This window comes from Falco peregrinus, chromosome 12, assembly GCF_023634155.1.
Source record: "Falco peregrinus isolate bFalPer1 chromosome 12, bFalPer1.pri, whole genome shotgun sequence".
Classification (NCBI taxonomy): Eukaryota; Metazoa; Chordata; class Aves; order Falconiformes; family Falconidae; genus Falco; species Falco peregrinus.
Genome location: NC_073732.1, coordinates 2,611,143 through 2,637,426, shown reverse-complemented (window position 1 = coordinate 2,637,426; position 26,284 = coordinate 2,611,143). Strand labels below are relative to the sequence as shown.

Here is a 26,284-nt window from a genome sequence, read left to right as displayed (position 1 = left end):
GGCTGGGCCTGGTGTGCTCCACCTGGTTATTACATGCCTCTGCCCAGCACTGGGTGGGTTTCAGGTGCCACCATCCGAAGCTGTAAGCGACCCTTCCTTTGCTGGAAGCACCAGAATGTTTCACCCTAGTACGGAGGATACAGAGAGAGTTAGGACAAGCAGAACCTCCGTTGTTTAGTATTTTATTAAAGAAGAAATATACACACCTCTCCCTGGCAGAGTGGAGCAACGAGCCCAGGGCACGTCTCTTACAGCACGTCTACGCCAGTGTTTGTGCAAAGAAAAGAAATCACGTTTCTGTGAGGAGCGTGTTTCTGAACTGGGGCGCGTGATGGAGCACAGTGAGAACCCACCGCTGCGCTGGCTGCTGAGACGCCGTCCCACGCCAGCCCTGTCCCGCACCAGGCTGCTCCACTGACGGTTACGGGTACCACAGAAGGAAGAGGCAGCTTATTGTGCTTAAGACATCTGAACAAATCCTGGGTAGGAGACAACTCACAGCTTGTGAATATTGCTAATTACTTACAGTTAAGAAAGAATGTATCCTGACGACAGTGACAGGAACCTGCGAGACCGCAGGAGCTTACGGTAAGTCTGGGTCATAACTACCCCGCTGCACTTCACGACGCTCACAGCCGGTGCCCCCGAACGGGAGCAGGAGGTGGCTCCCGCTGGCTGGCGAGCATGGTGAGCTCGTGCCCAGTCAGGGGCTCCTGGTGCCCTTTCCTGGGCTTGGCACCGCAGCGAGGGCTAGGGAGGAGCACCCTGTCCTTGGGAAGAAGCCCCTTGGGGGGGTGCAGCTGCCGCCCACCCCGTCCTCCCAGGAAGGGAGCTCAGACAGGCCAGGCACGCGAGCGAGCTTTCCAACTCTTCGCTCAGATTACAATTGAAAGATTAAATATGAATAAATGCTGTAGGTTTATACACAATGCTTCCTTCTACCTATGGAATGTGTCTGAATGGGCAAAAGACACTAAAACGTTGTTAGAAACCTTAGTTAACTGAGAAAGACAACCCCGCACTTAATAAATAAATAAATCCTATTGTTTTACTACGGCCTTCGTTTAAAAGCCCTCAGAAAAACAGTATTTTCAGGTGCCTTGTGAGAATATATCTGTTCATGCAATGGCCCAAGTTCCTCATTTAACAAGCATTGCACTTTTTTATGTAAATCATCAAAACTATAAAACCTATTATTTTTGTCTGAAAGTGTTAGTCTAAAAAGGACAGTATTACTTTATACCCATTTATGGTAAACTCCTAGCCCACGCGCATGTGCACACACACACACACTGTTGCCTAAACATTTTCTAAAGATACTGATTACAAAGTGTATAAAATTAGTAATACATTGTCAGGATTTAGTGAGAGATGAGCCATCCTCTAACACGGACTATAATCTAGTATCGATCACTAAACTGTACACGTTTATACAGCCTTATATTCACCAGTGACTTCTGAACGTAAACAGCAAACACACAAACTCAGTAATGCTGTTAAAACCACAGTTATTACTGACTCCAGCTGCTTCAAGCTGACTGAAATCTGAGGCCGATGTGTTTGTCAGGCAGGGCTGAAGCCAAAGGGCCAGCACACCAGCTCGCCGGCAGCGGCTGCTGGAGGAGAGCCCTGTTCAGGACCCGCTCCCCAGCCAGGCGCCAAGGAGCCAGAGCCAAAGCTTCCTTGGCCCACAAGACTGACCTGGGGCTGTTCTTGAACAAGCACGGCACCACCGAGCCCGTAGGCCACCTCCCGGCACCTCCACGCTGTTCCCAAGCTCTGCCGACACAGTGGTGTGGCTGATAAACTTTTTGTTACTCTTCGGGCAAACGCAGGCCCTGAGGCCGTTTGGTCCTGAGCGCATGTGTCCGGCACCGAGCAGCACAGGAGGAAGCAGCAGGCAAAGCTGAGGGCGGATTTTGTGTGTTTGGAGGTAGTCACTTCCTTCGCCTGTCATTCTACACCCCGGTCTGGCATGGTATTGGTTAGATGCCACGCTTCATCTCTGCCTGCTCCCCCTCCTGCCAAGCTGCAAAAGCCAGATCCCCTTCCCGAGATCCACGTAGAGCAAAGGGACCAGCTGGATCCAGGCAACTGATCCCCCATCCGGAGCAACAGCTGCCTTCTCAGGAGATTCCAGAGCCTGATCTAACTCAGCAGATGCTCGGTGCATAGCCTGGAGAAAAGTTGGAGGCACTTTGTGCATTCTCTAGCCTGCCATACCAACCCGCTGGAAGAGCGGTGCGACAGCCTCCGAGAAGGGTCGCACCAGCACTGGAGAAGAGGATGGACAACGCGCAGGGCCAGACAGAGACGGAAAGAGCCTCTTGTTGCCGCACCTCGCGTGGCTGTTTGAGAAAGAGTAAGGGCAACTTGGTTTTGCTGCTCGCAGGCATGCTGCACCAGCTCCCCCGCTGTGCTTTGGAGGCCCACTGCAAACATCCTGACAGGTGGAAACACCTCGAGTGGAACGTCCTCGTAGGAGAAGTAGGATCTGATGTAACCCAGACCAAGGAAAGGGCCTATTTCAGCTATAAAAGTCTGAAGATTTATCACTACCTTATGTGCAGACGTGGGAGATCTGATCAGGCTGAGAACGTGTTAAAATTGCTCAGGCTGCTGCTAGTCACCAGTATGCAAGTCCTGTGACCACACTCCCATGAGGAATCTGAAATATCAAGTGCACTGGAAAAAAAGGGATTGTCAGAAAAAACCGAAAATATAAATACTACAAAAGCAACATTACTGAGTGGGAAGTGGCCCGCTCTCACACCAACACGTCGGGTCACACAGTGGTTTCTATAGTCTCAATCACTTCCATTTCGCACTGCGAGGGTGACAAGAGCGGGCACTCGTCCGGCTCCCAGCTGCTATCCGGGCTGTAATCTTCTTCTGAACTGAGCTCAGCCACCCCCTCTGTGTCCTCGTCACACGACTCCATGTAGTGAACCCCCACCGCATTGATCCCGGAGTCCTCGGAGCTGGAAGGGGACGAGCAGTGATCTGGTTTTGGCGTATTGCTCTCTTTTGTGATTAAGGCATTGCGAACGGGGACTTCCTCGGGCTTTACCTTGTGGGGCACAGGGGGAGGCTGCCTCTGCACATAGCACATCTTCCCGTTGATGCATTTCACGCGGTAATTGTCAATGAAGAGGTCTGCGATCGTGCAGAACTGCGGGGAGTCAGGGGGCAGGGGGGGCTGGAAGACGGGCGCGAACTTCAAAAAGTGTTCGGTGAGCGAGACGGAGATCTGGATGGTGTTTGTAGCCTCCCGAGGGCGAATGGGTATTTCGGTGCTGGGGAGCTGCTCTACGGGTGTCATGGGCTGATAGACGTATTTACCTGTGGGGAAAACAGAAGGGCGGTGTTTAAGGATGATCCTTCAGTTAGAAGCACACTGACGACACGACGCTTGCCCTCGGCCATTGACAATAACCAACGGTTCCTTGCAGCCAGCAGCTGCCTCAAGGTGTTCAGTCCTCCCCTCCTACACATCCTCTGATCAATCAACTTCAGACAAGCATAACCCTCCTCCTCCCGGTCCTGCTCCTCTCCCTGCCCCTGCCTCAAAGACATCTGTAGGACATCACTAACTCTGGAAAACTAACTCCAGGGGCACTGCTCCAGAGCTAAGTGGGACAGACTGCCTGCACCCCTTCCTAGGGGAAAGAAAACTGAAAAGATGCTCAGGGAGTTGTTTGGAGGTTTTTTTCCACTGAACACAGAGAAGTTCTAGCTTACTCCTTCGCTACAATGTTCAAAATCTTATTATATTATTACTGTTCCAAATTACAATTAATCTCCCTGCATGTGTTTCCATGTTCTTTTTTTCTGGGGACTAAATCGTGTTTTTCTGTATTATAAACCAGAGGTTCATACATGACTGCAATTAGAATTTGAAGGCAGAAAATAAGGGAATTCTGAAGCCATATAAATGCTTTTGGCATCTTGATTATCTGGTTAAGTAGTAAGAAAATAGGATTATGTTGGTTATATAGAGCTGAACCAAGTGTGAGCTGAAAATCTTTGCTGAAAGAGCAAAGAAATAAATAAAAGAGCAGAAAATCAGTACTTTGTCAGGAAAAACTGAGAAACCTGAGGCTATGCCTGAGACTGTAAAATGCTGCATTTTATTTGCACGAAGCCTCTGAAAAATTCATGTCTCCCTAGGGGCTCATACGCTATGAAAGCACAAATTTCCAGCAGACTTGCAAGCAGTGGGGCTCAGAAGAGTTTTGATGCACGAGTTGCAAATACTGCTTTGCAAAGCCTGAAAAAAAGTATCAAAGCACCGAAGGACCATTTTGATGCTTGAAGCTCTCCAGGTGAGGAGCAGGAAGCTGCCGAAGTCCTGCTGCAGGAACGATTCCGGCTGCGCTGTGATGAGAGCTGCCCCCTGGTTTTGTGTTAGCAGCTCGGAGGTAGGTGCAGCCCGTCCCTTCGGAAAACCGGAGCAGTGACTGCGTGTCTGCTCAGGGAGCTGAGCAGGGCCCAGGACAGCAGCAGCAGAAGGGCTGTCGTCTCCTGAAGGATGGACTCACTCGCTCCCGCCGCCATGCCTCTCTGCAGTACAAAATCCCCTCCTCAGCCTGGGAATCCATCCGTGGGAAGGGCCCTGACCCTGCACGTTCCCCGTCGGGATGGCAGCCGGTACCCCAGCCGCCCGCTGGAAGCGCTGGCAACGGGCCAGGCTGAGACCCCGGCTGGTGGCCGCAGCAGCCCGGGTGCTCGACGGCTCTGCCAGCGCCGAGGAGCCGGGGCCCACGCACCGGCTGTGCTTCGCCAGCCCAGCTCCGGCGCCAGCAGGGGAAGGCTCCAGCGCTGGGGAAGGGTCTTCCCACCCTGGCTGCTCTGTGGCGTTGGGAGGGGAACGCGCGTGGAAGTCGGCTGCGCTTCTCCGCTGGATCTGCAGATGCCCACAGCGGAAGGGCAGGGAGAAGAGAGGAAGCACGGCAAAGAGCACGGAGCCCGAAGGAGAGCCCCGGGGAGCCCCGGGGCGTGGGAGAGGCACGCTGCCAGGCCAGCGAACGCAGCAAGCAGGCTCGGAGGAAGGAGCACCAGGCGCGCCCAAGAGAAGAGCCCACCGAGTCGTGCCATGGGAAAGAACAGCGAGCCAAGCCAGACTGAGAGCAGCAAGACGGTGGCAGCAGGAAAGAACATGTTGTGAATAAATCTGACCAGCTCCCCTCAAATGCCTCATCAAGCACTTTTTTCCTGTGATCTGCGGAATGATGATTGTTAACAAAGCCACTGAAAAAGCTCAGTGAAAATAAAACAAGCTTTTTTTCCCTCCTGTTTAATTACGGCCGGATGGCAGAAAATACAAAGCCATCCTTTGCCCTTGCCATCTTCCCAACATCCCACCGCCTCGCTTCTGAACTTGCTGTGACTCAGAGGAATTAAGCACTAGCATCAAACAACGCAACGCTTCAGCCGCAGGCAGAGCGGAGCCCTTCCCGCGCCGGTGCCCTTGGGAGCAGCAGCGCAGGGATTTCGGTCCCGGCAGTCACCGAGGGATGGGGTCCCTCGGGCGTGTTTCAGACCTTGCTGACACAGCTCCTCCGGGCAGGTGGGCTCACCTCAGCTCCGCTGCAACAGCGGCTGCCCATGGCTTTGGGCCACGGTCTGGCCTCCAGAAATCCTACTTCGAAATTAGTGAACGTTAAATATGCTACTGTCTTGCAAAGCCACACAGATGGCTGATTAGAGTGCTGCTGGTTGGAACAGCATCTGATAAAATTCAGCTCACGGAAACAGAAACGCAGCCTACCCTCGCCTGAAACCACGGTGCTGTACGTATCCATGTGTTTGGAGGGATTCTGTGTGGGCTCCTATTCCGTTCCATTGTCAGTGAAAGAAAAATTTCTCAACTCAGTTTTGTGCCACCTCTCTTGAAGTGTCCAAGGCAGGCCCTGGTGAAGATTTTAACAGGATCAAGGTTAAAAAAAATACCAACAAAACCAAAAAAACAACCACCCCCACCCCCAGGTCTCTGCACAACGGGACTATATTTTTCCACTTAAAATAGTCACCAGGTGCTGGCAGAAGGCTGGGGGTGTTGGGAGGAGCAAGCAGGGGATTTAAGCCAAGGTAGCTTACAGCATGGACATCAAATAACAAATCTTTGATTCATCGGTTTGACGACTTAAAAAAAAAAAAAAGAAAAAGAAAAAAAGAAAAAAACAAGTTGGGGCAGGGGGAGATGAGGTGTTACCCCGGAGCTCAGCTGGTTGTTTTACCATTGCAGCAGCATGTGGTAATTCTCTGCGTGTTTGAAAACTGCCCTGCTGGCGTTAATTTCAGGGTAGAAGCAAATGGTGGCGATTCTGCTCACAGAGGATTTCAGCTCCCCGTTTGTGTGACCTTCCAGAGGCTGACACCGTCTCCTCACGTTCCAAGGACAAACTCTGCCAGGGTAAAACAGGAATTGCCCAATGGAAAAAAGATTTTTCTACATGAACAGATTTCTGCATTTCTTTAGACTTCCGGTACAATTTTGTTTAGTTTCAGCTAGTTTTAGGGCCAAGTTTGTTTATTTTAGACAGATTAAACTTTCTGGTTTAACACATGACCCGGTCCCTCCTTGAGGGGTGCTGGTGCTCACAGCCTGGGGCACGGACTCAGCTGTGGTTATGGCCTCACAACTCCTTACCCCACATAACACACGCAAACACTCAGCTGTGATGCATCCAAGAAAAATAGATGCAGAAATGAAAAATATGATCATCCCCTCCCCCTGCAGCCTGCAGGATTGGCAGGGGTGTCTTTTTAACAGAAAATTATCCCAAAAGCACAAGTCCCCAAGTTCTCTTAAAATACATCTTGGTCTGCTTGAACTCCCACTGAAATAAACAGCAATATTTTTGCTGACTTTAAACAGCTGGCAAAAGTCTATGACGGAATAGTATTTTGAGCACCTATTCCAACACATTCCTTTTAAATATGCTAGCATGTAATTTATTGCCTATTTATTCCAACCAAGTCAGTTGAAGAACTCTGTAATCGAGCTGCACTGATGAATGCTCCTGTAAATGACAGTTTTGCACAAATACAGATGCCAGACGAGACGCTGCACCACAAGTCCTTTCCTGGGTCACTTGCCACCGCTGCCTCCGCGGATGGCAGCAATTCCGTAAAGGAAAAATACCGCACGTGCCAAACACGTGTCCGAAAATCAAGCACCGAATTCTGAGAAAAGCAGTTGCTGCATTTGCAGAAGTTTGGGACGCTCTGGAGCACTGTAATAGCAGCTATGGAGAAGTGTCACAGTTCTAGCTCCACAGTTCCACCACCACCGTGGCAAAACGGCTCGGAGGAAGCAGCAGCCCGTGCCTCTCCTGGGTGCTTAACAGGGAACGTGTGAAACCAGGCTCTGCCAAAACCATTTTCATGATAAGTCTCAATTACCCATGACAGCCATATGTTAAGAGACGATACGATGAAACGCGAGACAATGAGACTTCAGAAGCAAGGGTGCAGGCTGCGCTTAACTGTCACCGCCGGGAGCCTGTGCCGGTACCTACACTTTCTGCTGCTACATGCTCGCAAAGCGTGATTCTCCAGGAACACTGCATCTCTTTGTCGGGCCTCAGCGACAGTGACAGCCGTTTGTGCACAACTAAAAAGGACTGATTGTTTCTCCATTTCTTCATTATTCAACTGACCCTTGCCAAAGCCCCAAAAAACTAATCCTCCAGAGAATTAGCATGCAGTAAAGCCAATACCCAACTGCAAAAGAACTATTCATATGTGTCTGAGGAGGTAAGTACTGGGCAATGCTCATCTTCCTGCTTCTCTGTTCACAGAAATAGGATTTTTATTGCCAAATCAGATGGATGCTGTTCACCAGAGCCCTGGCACCCTGCCGCAGTGACACCTGCCAGCAGGTTAAGGCAGAACCCAGCAGAGCAGTGAGTTGTCATGACCTGCAGATCTTGAGCAAACTCAGGCAACTTGGAAACTTTTTCACCCCCAAAAGCAAATGCACACTGGGGTGGGTGGGTGGGTGTGTGCAGAGAGGGATCAGTGTAGCCTGTCTGTGGCACTGATTGCCAGAACTACGTGGGTGATCGATTGCAAGCTGTACTGTAGTGTCTCCTGCTTACAAAAAAACCAAGTAAGAGCCTTTAGAAGCCAGCCACGAGGTCACTTCTTTCTGATTCTTTGCTAATTGAGCAGTCTGCATGCATCCTCACCAAACAGACACAGCAGCAATTTCCGTGGCTAATACAAAATAACTTAACCATGAAATAAGCAGAGGTACAGCTTAAAGATTTTATTCTCTATTTCCCTTCGTCTCAGCATTCTAGTTTACCTCTGACACTCATTAATGTGCTTGGCATATTAAAAAAAAAAAAAAAAAAAAGAATAAATCCATCTTTCAGTAGTGAGATTTCTCATAACGAATTCTCAAGTTTTACCCTCTCAAAATGCTGCCTTGAAGGATTATTTTTATTTCCTAATAAATAACAACGTGAATTGCGCTGCACTTCAGAAAGTGGTAAAGATAGCTGTGGACCTTCCGTTGTGGATCCTAAGACTCCAGGTCAGCAATATGTACCATGCAGATTTGTTTGCACGCAAGACATTTAGACGTCTTTTAACTGAAACATAAAAGCTTTTTTCATAAGTATTCTTGCCCCTGCAGCTGCTTGGGCAAATATTTCTACACCCTCCAATCTTGCCGGCTCATCTACTCTCCCAAGATCGGTGAGGTTAACGCAGAGCTGCTCGCTGCACGCTATTTACCGTCACCTGGCTCCGTTTAACCAGCACCGCTGAGGAGCTGCCTCCGTGTGCCCCAGCCGGCTGAGCACTGCGGTGAGAGCACCCAGCCCAGGCGCCGCTGGAGAACCAGCGCTCATCCCACTGGAGATTTCAGTGCCCTCGGCTGCGGCAGATGCTTCAGAGGGGCTGGAGCAGGGACCCCAACCGCAGGGCAAAGCATGTGGGCTGATGTTTAGGCAGCTGCTTGTTCCTACCGCAGAAAGGTGCACGAAGGGCGTGTGCAGCTGGTTCCCATGGTTTAACGGCAGAGAGCTGCTGGTTAAACGCGGGTGACTTGCTTCTGCCCGAAGCTACACCTTTGTAACGGCACCGGCGACCTTCTGTTGCAAAGTCAGGTAGGTTTCTCACTCCAGCTGTGCAACGCCCTCCTATTGCCGCACACAACCCTGCCACAAAAATAAGGTTATGGGAGAAGAAAATGGGTCCCACTATGAAGAACATAAACAAATTCTAATTAAATACCACACAGCTTTGAAGGAATGAAGGCAAAGCAAGTATTCATAATGCATGTGTAACAGGAGACAGTATTAGCTTGGAGGGACTCTGCAGTATTCCACAGGGAGTTCACTGCACGGCTGCTATTCTACATCTCTCTCTGCATGGGGAAACCAATGGATCAGCTTCTCAAGCTCTGGCTTTCTTCATAGCAAAAGATGGAGAACTACCAAGCGTTCTTCCAGCAGGGTTTGTTTCATTTCTCATCAGTGTGGCAGGAGAGACAAGACTGCCTCTTTAGGAAGAGCTGACTGGATGCACACCCTTCTGACGTCTAAATGAAGCTGTCTCGCAGGTGATGACAGCTACAAGCTGGAGTAGTGTGCTGCTGCCTGGATTGGCACAGTTGCCCAAGGACGGCACGTAAGCTGCCAAACACCCAGCTGGTTTTCCAAGATCTCAGGATCCCCGGGGTGGTGGGTGGCACAGGTGGCAGACAGTTCTGCCACAACAGACCAGCCTGGGCTGGCCCCAGCCCCTGCGCCGGAAGGGACTGGGTATCATCTCACCACTGACAAAACAAAGTCGGGGCAGACGGTGGGTTTTCCTCCTTTGCAGAGTAAAGCAAGGCAAGGCTTGCTGCTGCAGTCTGGAGATGTGTATTGACAGGCACTCAGCACCCTACGCCTGCTTGAGGTACCCACCACACTTTTTTTCAGAAGCGTTCAGCAGAGTAGAAGGGTAATCTGGAAGTGTGACGCTGGTCTGCACACCTACACGGGGACGCTGCCTTCCAGCCCCACCGGCTGCAACAGCAAACAAAATGACTGCCTCCGCTCTTCCTCCTTCTTTCTCTCTCCAATTATATGCACAGCTTGGAACAACAAACCTTTGCAAACAAAGATTGCCCTAACCATAAATATTCACCAAGGACTATAATAGCTTCAAATTACACCTTGCTTAGAGCACAGTAATAGCTTTTCCAGAGGGGCAAGAACAAATGGAAGGAGAAGTCCGGAGTACATTTACAGATGGCACATGTAAAAAAAAAAAATTAAAAAAAAAATTACTGCTAACCCGCTTTCTATTGCTTTGTATCACACTGAATAGCCACCATGTCATATCTAGCAAAACATCATGGGCTGCACTGGGGATGTGAGATGTGGAATAAGGCACCAGAGAAAAAGAAAAATGTTTCAGGACACTGAGCCACTGTCAGATTTACAGTACAACCCCAAGTAAAGCTGAACTGCACCACTGGTGGTTATGACGATGCATAACTGAAACGCTCATCGGTATTGAAGGACCCTCATAGATAAAGATATGCAACACCTTAACGCAAGAGATATTTTTGCCCTGCACTTCTTCCAAGCAACTTTGAAAAAGCATCAAGATTGTTCAAACACATTTCTAGTGCAGGGAACGTGAAGAGCATCCTGCACATTTCCAGTACTTCTGGCATAGCTAGGAAGGCACAGCAAAGGATCGTAAAAAAGACTCCAAGGACACAAGACAACTCTGCAAAGGCACACCAGTTACCCCACCACCACAAAAGAAGTCATGCAAGAGGGCCTTAGCAGTTACACCAGCAAACATCAGCAAGCTCTGACCTAACAGAAGCCTGCCATTTCAACCAGCACCTTCTCACAGAAGCAGCTGCATCACAGCACTAACAAATCCATCCCCTTCCTGATCTCACCTAAGCACAGAAAAGAACTGATCTAGCAACGTTTCTACAGTGGCTCCCCCAGCAGTGATTTTGTACAGTTGCTAGTTCTCATGTGAAGAAGTGTTCCCTCTTGGTGCTGTATAGAGACAGCTGTGACAGCCTTTGACTTGATGAGCCACAAGCTTTTCAAAGGAAACCAAGAAAGGGGGGGCGGGATCAGAAAGTTTTTCTTCAGCAGATTTGTATGTTAATGCCCATTTGTCTTCATTTGTTTTAAATACAAAAAGGATCACATGGTACACGCTGTGAGCTGCCCAAGCCTTTCAGGGTTTTATGTCTGTCCTAAGAGCAGGTAACTCTTAAATGCAAATAGACCCTGGAGCTTCCTTCCATCATCTCTGCTCTTTCCTCTCACTGCTTACACGGTTTTACCAGGCGTAAAGGAAAAGCAACCCCGAAGGCTTGAGAAATATTTCATGCGGCCAATAAGCCCTCTTAAAAGGGCCATATTTGCTTACTAACCATTGTAAGGGAACAGAATACCAATACCCCAAAAAGCAACCAACACGTGTGTTGTGCAAGGAGCTTGCTCCTTTCAGTGCCCTGTGGGAAGTGCCACACTTAACACGGGTACTGCTAAGGGCAGCCCCAGCACAGCCCCACGCTGCACTTCCAGAACGTGCACACGTGGCAGTGCAGGCATGAAAAGCGTGCAGGCACTCTGGGTCACCTCCACAAGGCAGCTTGCCACTAGTAACAGCAGCTAGGTGCTGGCCATCACAACCGGAGCTCTGAACCAAGGGTATTTGCCTTCCAACAACCCTTTACAGAACCACCCCCAAGGGAGAGAACAGTCGCTCTTTGCACGGTTCCCTGAAAAACTGTATCCCCCAAGTTATGCTAGATATTTTTGAAATTCAGTAGAGAAAATAGCAACAAATGGCTTAGTGCTAAATATTTATTCTACAAAACCATCCCTGTGCACCATCTGCTCAAGCTTCAGCATCCCATCATTTTCACGCAGACAGGCAGTGTGCTGATATGGTAACAAAGAAGGATAAGCACAGATCAGTGTCAGAAGCTACCTACAACCCCATGGCGCTTCCTGGCACAGAGAAATCACAGGCACCACAGACAAGTTACAGCCGCCTCCCAGGTGCACAGTACCTGCTGCAGGAGGGCACCCGCGGGCCCCTGTATGCGATGGGAATGTTCTCCTGTGAATTCTCAAACAAACAGAACAGCTCATGAGTTCTTGAAGGGGAAGTCCTCTCCAAAGGACTGTACCACTCAAGAAGACCCGTGCTCTGCACTGACAGGAGGCAGCTGAGGCAGAAGGCTGCTTTGTATAGATTGGAATAGATGCATCTTTATGGCTCCAGCCTGGTTTCCTGGTGGGCCGACAGGAGACCCTGGCGTAGGTGATGTGCCGTACCTGTGCTGCTCCCGTCCTGGTGTCAGAGTACAGGGTCTCCTGCTGACAAGTCATCTGCGCGGTGGCCTTACCAGGGTGCGAGCCTTCGGGCTTGACAAACACCACATTGAACTCCACTGCTGGGAACGGCGTCCTTATTATCAATACGGGCCATTCTTTTAACCCTCCTCCTAGTGCTTCTCCTGCTGCTGATCTACACACACCTTTGTTCAGACTTCATTCAAACCAATCTTCACATTTCTAATACCAGCCTCTACAGAACCCGCTTCTGGAGAATGTAAAGAACGGCTCTCCCTGCTTATGCCCAAAATATGTCTAGAGCCGAAGTGTGCAGGTGTGGTACCAGCCCTTCCCTTGGAGGGCTGTGGGAGCCAGCAATGCTCTGCATGAAAAAATAAAAGACCAAGTACCACCCCTGGCGGCGCGGAGGCGGGCCACCGTGTCGCAGTGGGCAAACGGCTCGGAGCAGCTGGACAGCGCAGCTGGGAGCAAACTCAGCACTTGCTGCTGCAGCAGGGTGAGCAAACGCAGGCAGAGAGGTAAAAGCATCACCCTTGGTTTCACACCAGGAAAGCCAAGACCCCACAGCATCAGCTGGGGAGCGCCAAGGTCTAGAGGCAGAGGGTAGGGGAAACAAAGACAAAGGTGAGTCCCTCTTTTGCCTGCCCTGCCTACAGACAGGTGGACTGCAGGAGCTGATCCGTCCACCCTGGCACACCTGACGGTCCGAGCCTTTCACCAGGGACAAGCAGCACCTGTGAGTGAGTGAAAACACCTGGAATGTGGCTCCGGATCAGCAAAGCACTGAAATCCAAACACCACAGGCAGCTACACGCACAAAACGTGGAGCAGCCAAGCACCCTGCCTGGAACAGCTGCAGGTCTCTCCAGCACCGGCAGCACGCGTCAAGCAGTGAAAGGGACAACGCTCTTGCTGGGCACAGCAGGGAAAACGTTCTAGGGATGGGTACAGGGAGAGCAGCAGAACAAGCAGTTTTGAGAGCACACATGGGCTCTCAAACTCCACAGCCACCAGCAAGAACAAGAATACAAATGGATGCCTCTTGTTGAAATTGTTTTACAACATAGGTTATGTATAAATTCCAACTGTTAGGTTGCCAAAATTAAATTACGGGTATATTACAAACAAGGCTCAGTTGCCAAGCAATGAGATTTTACTTTCCCAGTAGGTTTTTGACTTTCACCTATGTGAATATACTCAACTATTGGCAAAAACGTCTCTAAATTGCGCTAACTGCACTTGAATTCTGTTATCAGCCACTACATAAAAATTGATTAGTGGAAGAATCAAAGTCATTATGAAAACATACTCTGTATCTTGTGGATAGATAAATTCATGAAGGTGCTGGAATAAAAACCACAATACAATAGAACAGGGTCACTTTATGTGTGGAGAGGGGGGAGAAGAGATACATATATATAAGGATATATATATGCACTACCTGGAATCCAATCTACTGTCAACGAGCTTTTTACATTAGTATAAGCCTGTGCCATCCATCAACAGCTAAGCCCACACTGTCACAGCTATCATTCTGGAACATCTTACAATGCTTGCGAGTAAAGCATTTTGGTTTTTGTCCTTTATAGAAACAAAAATTTCTGGTACAGCCTTATCAATGTGCAGAACTGAGTTACCAAGGCTCGAAGTGAGTCATGAAGTGTAAGGCAGAGCTGGTTAGATTGAGAGCCGTTACATAAACCCCCCCAAGGTGTCCATTCTCTACAAGCCCAGCTCTGCTGGTTGCATCAACATGAACAGCAACAAAACATATTCTTGATGAGCGCACAGGCGCTGCCCCGCAATGTGAGGTCCTGTGCCAAGTACCCGCCAGCCCTCTTCAGAGCTTCCAGCAACCTGAGCGCACGGACAGCTCTGCAGAGCTGCGGGATGGAAACCCCAAAGATTATAACCTCAGGGCTCAGTTTGTCTCATAGGGCAACGCAAGACAGATATGACCACGGGATGCAGTTTAAGACACACGAAACATCCACTGACAGCCACAAGAGCAAGGCGAACATGCCAGAAGGCACTGCAGCCATACACTCTTGCATTTAGGTGCTCAGAGTAAGCACGCTCACAGACTCAAGCTGGCAAACAGATTTCCTCACCTGCAGAGCCCAGGAAGGAAGCTACACGCTTACCTCAGGCACTGTACTCCAGTACAAATTTTATCTTCAAGCTGCTACTGTGCAGTGAGAACAGTGCCTGAAGCCTTCTACCCAAATGAAGACCTGTGAGCAGGAGCAGAGGCTCAGCCTTCACCACGAAGCTGTTCAGACCTTCCTGAACTCACAAACAAATGCACCAGCTGACTGGACGTGGCATTCATGAACTTTTCCTTCGGAAGTACTTGCTTCCAGTAGGAAACATCCACAGCCTCATCATTTCACACCTGTTCTGAGCAGGCTCCATGAAAACAGCAGGTTAACCCTTCAAGCAGCTTCAAGAGAGAGATGTCCTTTATCTGCAACTCTTGGAGGCTCTTACTAGCAGATCATTTTGGGCAAGCAGACATAATTCTCTGTGAATTACGCTCCTCAGATGGACAGACAGAGGTATGCAGCACAGCCTCATAGTCATGCATGACAAACAAGGTTTTCTGGCTGGCAGAAAGTGTTTTGGTACACAAGGCCCCTTTTTCTCAGGACTTTCGGAGCAAGAAGCGCAGTGATTTCTCTGTAACTAGAAGAGTTAGTCTGCAAGATATACTTACAGCAAGTAACTTGAATTCAAAGATATTCCTGTGGTCTATTCCTGTTAAGCGGTATCAGGGGGTTTGTTAATAATAATAATAGCAATAATAACAGAGCATGCATGTCTCTAAACATAACTGTGTTGTAGTAAGGATCGCAAAACGAATGCCAGCAGGTTCCTTCAAATGTGCTGATGTTCCCACAGGGTATGATGAATCTACACGTGGGTTCCCTTTCTGAGACACAGCATCAATACCACATTCATACTGTGATTTGCAGATTATAACAAAGCTGTACACAATCCAGGTCCAGAATGGTGCACCCATAAAAACCGGCAGATAAGTGTTTTCCCTTGGAGTAACACTTCAGAATATATTAAGCTGACATTCTTTCCTTCATTGTGTACGTCTTTGTGAAATGAAGTTGGAATATCAGAGCCCTTCAAAATACAGGTGAAGGGAAGATCTTGCACAGCCACAGGCAGCAAAGCCTCATTAAAAGTTTTTTTCCACTGCAAGCTGAGAAATCCCCCTTTCTGCGGCTCTTGCCTGGTGCTCAGCATAATGCCTTGTTTGTGCACAAATGTTTTGTCCAGACATCGGACTTGAACCGGATGGACGCTCAAATCCTTTTCACAGCAAAAGCAGATGGAAAACGCCTGCTTCTCCTAGGATTTGCAATCATCCTCCCCCCAAGACAAGCCATGTTTTCAGAGAACACCCAGCCCCAGAGTTCATAGCCCCACTGCTCCGTTCACAAAGAAAAATGTATGAGCTACTCTAAATAATTCAGACTCAGAATTTAGAACATAAGCTCGTTACAAATCCCTTTTCACGTTTATCCAGCAACTCAATCATCAGAACACAGTTTTGCCCTGTGGAACAGCACCGCTGGGAATTCAAGTTGCCGTCACCAGGGCCAGGCTGGCTACTTCCAGTAAGGTCCAGTACACATGACCTGCCGCAGGCAGAGACACACGGAAACCACCGGTATGCTACTGCCCTGTTGCTCTCTCCTGGACATGGCAAAGCGTTTCGTAGCCACCAAAAAACAGTGCAGAGAAAACCCACCAGAAAAAATGGAAGGTTTTTGGAGATCTACAATGTACGCAACGCTGCAGGGCACCCCGGGGCGTGTTTTAGGATCCCCTCCAGGGCTGCAGCTGCTTCTCTAACGTGGAGGGATCAATAGAAGCTGGCTGGCAGGAAGACACGACTCCTTTTTAGATCCCCAAGCTCTGTCACGACGCACTTGAATACCTTCAATAACCATTTTGGCTCACTTACCAGCGGTCTGTTACAGGAAAGAAAGGCTGCCTTGCCGAGTCCCCGCTTACGGCTCCCACAGGCTGACTGGGCTCTGAATAATTACACGGGCTTCAAAGATTGTCAGAGCCCCTGCTGATAGCTTCTGTCGCTCGAGAGGTGGGAGAGACACCACAGCAACGCTGCTTGTGTGCACTGAGCAACTCGTATTATGCTGCACACATCACTGCGTAGCGGGGGAAAACACCAGCACCTGGCACATGGGGCCAGGGTGTGCACCCTGCCAGAGGACAGGCAGGGGATGCGGTATGACACAGTGCCACAGCCTGCTCTCTGGAAGAGGTATAATCAAGGCTGGCCTTGACCGAGAGCTCTCACCAGTTTTGCGGGACAGAAAACACATTTTTTATTTTAAAATGTTAAAAATAAAACCACTGGTATTTTGAGTAGAGAAGAACGTAAGAAACAAATATCTGCTCAGAGCACACACAGGTGCAGTGACTGTACTGATCTGCTTCATTCCCTGGCAGCAGCTGTGGGAGACGGATCATCGCCTCCCACCGCCCCAGCACACAGCAGAGTCCGGCCGCAGACGCCAGGCTGTGACGGGCTGCCCACCGCCGGGGGACCTGCAGGCACCCATAAACCAGCCACGACGAGGAAGCGATGGAGCCTGCTCTGAGGGCAAAGAGAAACCCTTGTCTCCTCATTCAGCAGGCAGATGAAGAAGAAATGTAAATATTCTGCATCCCCAGCATATGTGCTGGCACAGCCAAAATCAGAGAAGTCCTTGTCCCCCAAACCACCCAGAAAACACACGCCCTTTGTGGCATGCCACCATCATGTAAACCCATTTTCTCCTCCTGGCCAAGAAATGACAGTTTCTTGGGTTTCTTGCCAAGCCTGCCTGACCTCACGCAGAAGCTGCCAGGTCTGGATCTAAACTCCGGGCATAACAGTCCCATAATTACGTGATGCACACCAGGGAGCAGGAACCTATTTCAAGGCACACCTGCAAATGTTACACACCGCTTAGCAAAACGCAAGGGTGGGGGAGCACTTGTGGTTTTTAAAACCTATACTGCCACCACAATCTTTTTACATGTCTGAGCCTAGCAACTGTTTTCCCTTTCTGACCACCCAACAGAGACCTCACAGCTTTCACCCATGCTCGGTTTGTTTTCTTGTAAGCAATCCAAACAGCTGAATCTCACTAAAGTGGTGGAACTGAAATTTGTTTGCTGCATTTGTTTTTCAATATAAGATATGCAAGAGGCTTTATGTAACTAAAAGCCTGCTTTTTTGATGCTGAAATGGGGAAAAAAAAAAGAAAACCACAGAAGGGCTAGTGCAAGGTAGCACAACTACCATCTATTGATACAACTGCTGTGAAAAGAGTATTGCAGAACCATTATTCATTACGTATTTTTGTTAATCGCAGCATAACATACTGAGAGTTTTGCAAGGTGTTTAACATAATGCAAGATATTCAGATTAAAAGAATGAACACAGTTGTAAGAGAATACCCTGGTTTTGCATTGTCCAGGGATGAAGCCGATCTTGTAATTCTATCAAGTGTGATGCTTTCTCTGGTGAGCTAATTCTTAGGAAGTAAAATTAGCAAAACACAGCCAAACTGCCGCTGTCAAGACAGATGTAACCTCACAGATCTGATCCCCTCTGACAGAAGCAGGTACCGCCACACAGCCAGCAGCCTTGCTGACAGCATCAGTGCAAATCAGAGCCACAGTGGAAATCCAGAGGCGAGAAAAGGAAGACAGACACCTTGCCGCAGCCCTGCCTCTGGCGCATGTTTTCTCTGACTTTGGAAAAAGTAGATCTGAGTAATTTAAGGCTTTCAACCAGCATCTAATAAACAAAACCCCACAAGGCTGTCAGAGGGGAAGAAGGTGAACAGAGGGCTGTCACCCTGGCAAGGGGAATGCACGCAGGGACAGACTGAAAGCGCGCAGTGCAAGCAAGAGAAATGTGTAACAGGACAAGCATCGGGGCTGAAGTTCGAACATCTCTTGGGCCAGCACCTTCTTCCCTGCAGGGAAGAGGACTCCGGAGGCTTGAGCCCTCCTCCCGCATCCACATGGAGCCAGGAGTTGGCAGGCGCGCAGATGTCTGGCAGCACACAGGGGAAGGGTGCTGTGGTCACCTATTGCAGCAGGACATGAGGTGCTGCCTGCTCTCCTGGACCCCCTGACATCCACAGAGCAAGGTGTCTCCAGTGACACCCAGCGCACCCTGCCAGCCCTCGCCTCTGCAGCCTCCCCACGCTCACCGGGGCTGCACATTTTGCATGCGCCTGTTCACGGAGGTTTTAGTTGGGTTCAGAGCTCCCCAGGCACGAGGGCACATTAGAGAATCATCTCCCACCTCACAGGGAAATCTGCTCCCCACCAAGCCCGAAAGAGACTGAAAACGAACCAAAATAAACTCGCAGGCTTAGACACAGAGTGATACAGATACCCACAGCACCTGAGGTTCCAGAGCTGTCTGGATACGCTAAACACTAAACTCTATGATCTCGCCTGCCAGCTATTATTGCCATTTTACGGACAGAAAAACATTGGAGGTAGAGAGTGCTTAAAGTACTGCTCACTTCAGAGCATGCTAACAAAAAAGGCTTTGGGGAATTCAGACTAGGTTCTTTCTCAATTATTACTTCTATAGCCAAGTTGCTCTGCCATGCTAAATTGCTTCTGTCACCGAAGTAAGCAGATGTGATCCTGAATACACATGAGGAGACAATCTATTCATCGTCGCGGTGGTGAGTTTTTGTAATTTTTCAGTGTAAGCACACTTTAGCCAAGCTGACATTCTTCAGGACCTTGGACACTGATGGAAAATAATACTTCAAAGGCCATTTTAATTGATGTAGAGTTTCCCATACCCCAATACAGCTCTTAAGGGTTACAGAAAACCACTTTCAAGAACAGTCTGAGGATTCCCAAGTCAGTATTACGGCACGGCGTTTATAAAAGATAACTCCCAACACTGTTTAATTACAGCTCTGACCTCTATAGAATTGTCCGTTATAGGCCTCATTCTTACCCCTTTTAAGTCCAACTCAACCCATTCTGCTGGAGCAGGATACAAAGAGATCCTTAGCTCTGAAATTTGCATCAGGAAATAAGAGGGCAAGAAGGGAGCACACTTCTTCATGCTTTCAGATGATTAAACAGGAAAATTAGGTACATGACTGACTTCCTTTAAAATCACAGTTTCACGGGGCAAAAGTATCTCCAAGTTTCCTTAGCCATAAAGGAGGAATTCAGAAGGAAGTCTGTACTCCTTGCAAAACCTAGAATTCGTTGGTTGCCACAGGGAAGCTATGGGTTGGATGGGATCTCAAGCGGTCCTTCCAAGTGAGAATCAGCTCTAACTCCTAAGCCACACCAGTCTAAGCCTTCCTTAAGGACCTTCAAGGACCACGATTCCTTACCTTCCCAAGTACTCTGTTCCCTTGCTTCATTTCTCTTCCTAGTTAAAATGTTTTCTAATATCCAAACCTAAACGTTCCTTGCCACAACTAAGTGATAACTGGTTATCTTCCAAGTCTGTGTAGAGAACTAGAACACAGCTTTCTTTGCCAGCCTAGCTCTACACTTTGCAAAGCTCATCTCCCCTCCCTCCCTCCCTCAATCTTTTACAGCCCAAGCAACCCCTTTGCTTTTGCACCCCCTTGTAAATTATATTTTCGAAGCTGATCACTGCGATCTCCTACAGAACCTCCACAATTCTCCTATGGCTTTTTAAAGTGCAATGCTCAAAACTAAGCCCATCAGTTTGGTTTCATCATTACCGAGCTGAGGAGACTAATTAAATTGCATGCTTGCAATGCTCCTGTTAATGCATCCCCAAGCGAAGGCTTGGGTTCTGGTTTTGGATTTTCTACCACAAAGGCCTCCTGCTGCTGACGCACACTCAGTTTTGCGATCCATCCTAATCCTCAGATCCTTCTCTGCAATGTCACTTCTCCAGGTGTTCCCAGCTCCGCACTTAACCTCCCCTTCCCCAGACCATCCCCAAATGACTTCAGGTAACATCTCCAGTGTATAAACACCATTTTGAGCTCTGATCCTGTACGCTAGAGTGCTTATCAGCTCATATATCTTGACGATGACCACAAATAACTGAGGCCAGAGAAATTTAGGAAGAGTATATCCAGGTCATAACTTGTGTCACTGAGGAAATGCCCATGAGCCATCCACGTCCCTGCGCAGCAGGTGACTGTGGCACCTTCTCACGCAGACAGTTGTGCCACCACACAGTCCTCACTCCAGGGCACAGGAAAAAACCATTGTTCTAAACTGATTTCAAATGAACCCCAAATCAAGGTGAAATTCCTAGAACGTGTATTTAAGTAGGCGCTCTCATCCAAATAAAAGCTGGCTTTCTAGGCAGGCCCTTTTCTCCATTAAGCAAAATGAGCAGAAAGTGCGTGTGAGGGGGACTCCACGGAGGAGATTGACTTGAAGGAGAGATGGCGACAGGCCGATGAGGTGGACGGGCTGCCAGGAGTCCAGGGACACCTCCAGCAGCACCAAGCGACCCTCACCCGAGGGTCTGACTGTAACCCCGGCCCCCGGGCTCCGAGACGCCACCCAGGCACGCAGCCCCATCACCATCTCCCGACCCCGCACCCACGCGCTGCTGGAAAAGCCTGCTCCTCAAGGCTCCGTGCGATTAATTATTCATCAAACTATGTTTGGACATCCAGGGTTCAGTCCCGGCCTCCGCGGTTACACACATCAGCACCCCGAGTACAGACATCGAAGTCGTTACCGGGCGCCTTTTCGACAGAGTTGGCTCGACACCGGCTGCTGCACCGGGCACCACCTGCTCCGTGCATCCTCCAGCGCTGCCTCCTGCGCCTCCGAGGAGCCCCGCCATGCCGCCAGAGCGGCCCCAGCCCTCCCTGACGGGGGTCACCCACGGCCCGCCCCCCGCCCCGGGGTCCCGCCGCAGCGGGCTGGGCCCCGCGCTCCCCGCGAAGCCGCCGCCGGCCGCCCGGGCAGGGAGCGCTGCGGGCCGGGCCGGGGCGCTGAGGCGAGAGGGGGGGGCGCTGAGGTGAGGGGGGGCGCTGAGGCGAGAGGGGGGGGCGCTGAGGTGAGGGGGGCGCTGAGGCGAGAGGGGGGGGCTGAGGCGAGAGGGGGCGCTGAGGCGAGTTGGGGGGGGGCGCTGAGGCGAGTTGGGGGGGGCGCTGAGGCGAGTTGGGGGGGGCGCTGAGGAGAGTTGGGGGGGGCGCTGAGGAGAGTTGGGGGGGGCGCTGAGGCGAGGGGGCACGGCGCGCAGGGACCGTGAGGACCGCCGGGACCGCGCGCTCGCTCACTCACAGTGGCACCATCCCAGGTGGCAGCACCAGTGCAGGCGGAAGCAGCGGCCGTGGCTGTGGGTGGCGCAGAGCGAGAGCCCGTCGCAGGGCTGGAAGTCGGGTCTGCCCGCGCAGCTGCGGGCCAGCGCCTGAGCCTCGTCCAGCTTCTCGCTCTTCGCCGCCGCCGCCCCGCTCATGGCGCCGCCGCTCCGCCCGCAGCCCCCGCGCCGCAGCGGCCAGGAGGAGAAGGAGGAGGTGGCGGCGGAGGAGGAGGAGGCGGAGAAGGCGCCGAGCCGCAGCGGGGACCGCCCGCCCGCCCAGCGCTGCGGGGGGCAGCGCCGCGGGCAGGGCCCGGCCGCCCGCCCCGCCCCGCCCCGCCCCGCCCCGGTGCGCGGAACACCCGGGAGCCGGGCGGTGGGGCGCGGGTGCGAGGCCGGGCCGGGCGGAGGTGGGGCCGCCCCGCCCCGCCGCCCCGGCCGCCGCCGGTGCCGAGCCGCTGGGAGATGCCGGCCGGCTCTCAGGGGCGTCCCGTCAGCGGCGGGAGCGCCCGGGCGCGGGCAGCCAGCGGGGCCGGCCGAGGCAGCCGGGCTGCCGGCGGAGGCGGGCCGGGAGCCGCGGGCCAGGGCGGGCGGAGCTCCCCTGGCCCCGCCGGGCTCGTTTCCGGGGGCTCGGCACCCTCCCGCCCGGGCGGCAGCCTCCGAGGAGCGCCAGGAGGAGGAGGAGGGCGAGCTCGGTGACACGGTGAGGTACCGGTGACCTGGGGCGCTCCCGGCGCGTCTCGTGGCTGTTTTAGGGCCCAGGTGGTCCCGGCAGGGCCAAAGTCGGTGGAGCAGGAGACCGAGCCGCTCGCACCCGTGGCCCTTGCGCAGCCAGTGCTGGTTTTGTCTCCTGTGCTTCATGCTACTTCCTCTCTGGTCATCCCATCAGGAGAACCATTTCTTTCTAAGCACGCAGTGGTTTTGAAAACACTGATAAACTTTGGCTTCCATTTTGTAAAATAATCAGGAGATACAATTCTGGTTAATAATGGTATGAAATTCTATTGTTATTTTCCAGTGATCGTATCTTTATGTCAAATTTGGATTATGCCAAGTGTGGGTTTTTTCTTGAGCGGTGGCTACATTATCTGGTTTCCGGAGTGTAGTGGTGGGCTTTTTTCCACGTATATTTGAAAGTAAATTGTGTTTTTATTGTCCCTGCTCAGTAGTAAGAGAGTTGAAGTCAGCTTTCTGTTAGAACAGAAATCTAACTGCTGATTTTCATAGTCACTTCTCTTTGTGCAATACCTAATAGCCCTTTGTCAGAAGTAGTCAAAAAATACTTATTTTTCTGTGTTCTGCAGAATATTCCCAGATCGTCCCTTTGGTGTCTGTCCTAGGATAGATCCCAGAGGTGTCTCCATGCTGGACACCCTCTTGAAGATGTGCTGAGAGAATCATTAGCTTCTTGCCAACAAAACCAGCTCAAGAACAACAAAGGTGCAGGTGCATTGCTGTGATCAGCTATGCACTTTATGGGTAAAACCAAGGGATATGGGTCATAACTGCACAGCAGAGAGCTGCACCGAGACTTCGAACAACCTCTGAGTGTCGCCCCCGACCTGCAGCACAGACCAGCTCACCGCAGCGCTGCTGGCGTCGGTGCTCAGCCAGGCATGAGGCTGCGGCCCACCGAAACAGCACGTACTGGTGAGCAGCTCCTACCCCGCGCTGCCCTGTCCTCGGTCAGGCTGCCAAACCCGTTTGCCACATGCATTTACGCAATATTCCCTACCTGCACACCCACAGCTCCCTTCCTCCTGGAGCAAAGGCGCTGGAGGATGGAGTTTAACCGGCCGGATGGTGCAGGACTGGCTGGGGGAAGCCTCTGGCCTGTGTTGTGATGGAGGCTGCACAGAATGCTCCTGCTGGTCCCTTCTGAACTGAACCCTCCCTCGTTGCTGGGAGCAGGGACGAGTGCTGTGCCTCGGCAGATGGGCCAGACGCCAGAGCGGGAGGGCTGGAACACTCACCCACAGTACACCCGGCTCCTTTCAACGCCACACACGCAGGCAGCCACACGTACCTGGCCTGCTGCTGCCCTTCTGCCCTCCCATGGGCCTGGGCAGTCTTTCACTCCCTCCTGCAGCATCTCAGTGCCAGGCGAGCCCTGGGCACACACGACCGCATCCCAGCTTATGCCCTCACCTCCTGGGACCTGCAAGTGGGGGCTACAACCTCTCCCTCTCAGCAGGCTGGTTGCTCACAGCTCAAGGGAGAGCTTTTCGCCAGGCTGAAGGGACGTTTCTGGGGCTGGTTTTGATTGCTGGGACAAAAGCAATCGGAGCTGGCTGAGGGTGGCAGGGAGGTTACACTGCGCCTCAGGGATGGGACCTGTTAAACTCAGCCTAACTGGGCAGGAGAAGGGGCTTTGAGCCCTCCTTGGCACTGGTCACCAGGGCTGAGGGAGCTTCTCAGGGCTGTAGGTTTTAAACCCCTCCGGGCTTAATTGCACCAGAAAGCGAGTTTCCTGAACTGCTCCTCAAGGCTTGCCTGCCTTTGCTTTGTGTCCCACTGAAATATGCAAACATTCAAGACCTTGCTCAGCTGTTTGCAAGCAGAGGAGAAACTGCAAGATCAGGTGTTTCTTTGACACTGCCCTGTTGTCTTCCTGTTCCCTGGAGCCCACCAGCAGCAAACAGGGGGTGCAGCTCAGCTCCCACGAGACCCTCAGCCCAAGGAGAATGGCCTCTTCTACTTGCTGGCATGAAGCCCTGCCTTGCTGCCACCGTTTCACCTCCAGAGCTGGTGTCAGACCCAGCCTAGGCTGTGAAATCACTGCTTGTTAAAAAGAAAGAAAAAAAAAAAAAAAGGGAGGTGAGCTGCGTGTTACAGAAATGGGTGTGGGTGCTTCTGACAAGGCTCAAGTGCCCCGTGCAATTTGGGCATGTGCTGCAGGACAGCACTTCTTCCCACGCTATAAGGCAGAGAGCTTTTCGCCTCTCTTTGAAGGCCCAGTGCTGCAGGGGACGCTGATCAAAGCTAAAGCAGTTCTCTCCTTTGGTGCACTCCCATTCTCCACTGTTTTGCAAAATGCCTGTGGCTGAGCAGTTAATGGAGGCATCTGCTGCACTGGCAGAGTTCACTGACTTAATTAAAGACATCTAACAATTCTGCAGCTGCATGTAAGAGACCGCAAGTACTCACAGGGCTGACACTGAATATCCTCAGCACCGAAAACAAGCATCCCCACTGTGCAGAAAGCGTAGGTACGCAGCCAGACACTCACATGAAAGCAGAAGCAGGGCCCAAAGATTAAGGATGGACTAGAGCCAGCTTGCAACGTGTCTCACCAAGGCCTCACAACACTGAACTGTATGACCTCAGGTCACGCTCACGTAGCTCAGAATGGTCACACTTGCAACAAGTGAGCAGAGCCGGGGACATTCCTCGCCAGTAGGCATGGCTTTACCTGAAAAACGTTTTTAACAGGTATTTTCTCGCTGAGTGAAAATAAGACACTGGTCTTTTAAGCTGGTTTAAAAAGACAGGTTGGAAAAATAATTCGTACCAAGTGGTTAACAAGTGCTCCTCTGCGTGGGGCTGTGTTCTCTCCCTGTTAAATGAAGAAACATTTCACTCATGGGCATTATTTCTGGTACCACTGGGTATTTGAGCTGATGAGGGACTTTGCAAGTCTGTTATTCTAACCATTTACCAGAGAGGCTCACAGAAGAGGCTGGTGCTTTCTGATTAGACTGCACGTCAGCAGACACCAAGGGCTCTGAGACGGGCTGCTGAGCACAGGCTCCTGCCCTGCAGAGCTGAGGGCCATGGAGCTGCGGTTGCCCTTTGACGTGCTCCCACCCTGCTGGGAGCAGAGCTGCTGAGAGGCAGGGACACCCACGGGGTCCTGCCAGCGGCTGGGAGCATCGCGCCTGCCCCTTGGAGCTGCGAATGCAACCTCTCGCAGCAGCAATGTCACTGCCGGCTGGCTGGGCGCAGAGCAGACCGAACAATCAATGCTGCGCTGCTTTGGTCGATAGAAATTTACAAATGAACTTCTGTCAGGAGAGGCATCGCTAGCGTGAGCTGCCCGTACTCTCAGTAATTTTTGTGAGGGAGGTCGGAAGGGGAACGGGCGTATCAAATGCACCAGCACAAACGTGCTGCAGGTGAGGAGAGGTATTTTGGCCACGGGGTAAAGGCTGGTAGGTCTCCATATCCTGCGACCAGCATCTCTCCTACAGAGGAAGGGCATGCCCTCTCCTCCGCAGCCTGCTCCTGCTGCAAGGGGAATTGCCTTTTCCCAACTCTTCCCCGGGATGGGTGAACGCCCGGCACGAGGCACGGGAGAGGGGATGTTAGCTTGGGCAGTGTGTGTCCAGAGCTGTCCTGCGGGTGACACGACAGCCGCCAGCACCAGCCAGTGCTGTTGTGTAACACGTCACGCGGAGCCTGCTCCACGGAGGCAGTGCTTCACCTTCGAGCAAATGCTGGGTTGCTCTCGGGTGTGGCACACAAGTGATTTGGGGGACACCACAGCCGTCTGCTGGGCCTAGAGTTAGCTCTTTCTCTGGTCCTGCAGAAAAATCTTTCCCAGAACCGGGCCCTTGGGTTGGCTTGTGACTTCTGAATGGATTCCTGCCCTTGGTTTTGCACTCTCACTCGC

At 51.4% G+C, this 26,284-nt stretch overlaps 2 protein-coding genes across 3 annotated transcripts; one reads left to right on the top strand and one right to left on the bottom strand.

Moving 5' to 3' along the window:
• Window positions 1-166: 166 nt before the first annotated feature.
• On the bottom strand, window positions 167-21,969 carry C12H3orf70 (chromosome 12 C3orf70 homolog). 2 transcript variants are annotated; one of them, XM_027791964.2, is made up of 3 exons: window positions 6,240-11,156; window positions 5,771-5,912; window positions 167-3,342 (listed from the first exon to the last, which is right to left on the bottom strand). In XM_027791964.2, exons 2-3 carry the CDS (start codon window positions 5,802-5,804, stop codon window positions 2,786-2,788), a joined length of 591 nt encoding a protein of 196 aa, XP_027647765.1. In that variant the 5' UTR covers window positions 5,805-5,912; window positions 6,240-11,156; the 3' UTR covers window positions 167-2,785. The 2 variants fall into 2 exon arrangements, with proteins under 2 accessions (XP_027647765.1, XP_055672703.1); XM_055816728.1 differs by lacking the exons at window positions 5,771-5,912; window positions 6,240-11,156 and adding an exon at window positions 21,657-21,969.
• LOC129785362 (collagen alpha-1(III) chain-like) lies at window positions 21,830-23,323 on the top strand. Its single transcript, XM_055816729.1, has 2 exons — window positions 21,830-22,380; window positions 22,977-23,323. Exons 1-2 carry the CDS (start codon window positions 21,830-21,832, stop codon window positions 23,062-23,064), a joined length of 639 nt encoding a protein of 212 aa, XP_055672704.1. The 3' UTR covers window positions 23,065-23,323.
• Window positions 23,324-26,284: the final 2,961 nt, after the last annotated feature.

Excerpts from the sequence above, each read along its gene's own strand:
- LOC129785362 (XM_055816729.1), top strand. The coding sequence starts at position 21,830 with ATGGCGCCGCCGCTCCGCCCGCAGCCCCCGCGCCGCAGCGGCCAGGAG. Across the intron at positions 22,381-22,976 it reads GAGCTCGGTGACACGGTGAG|AATATTCCCAGATCGTCCCT; the intron begins GTACCGGTGACC and ends TGTGTTCTGCAG.
- C12H3orf70 (XM_055816728.1), bottom strand. The coding sequence starts at position 21,831 with ATGAGCGGGGCGGCGGCGGCGAAGAGCGAGAAGCTGGACGAGGCTCAG. Across the intron at positions 3,343-21,656 it reads CCACCTGGGATGGTGCCACT|GTAAATACGTCTATCAGCCC; the intron begins GTGAGTGAGCGA and ends TTTTCCCCACAG.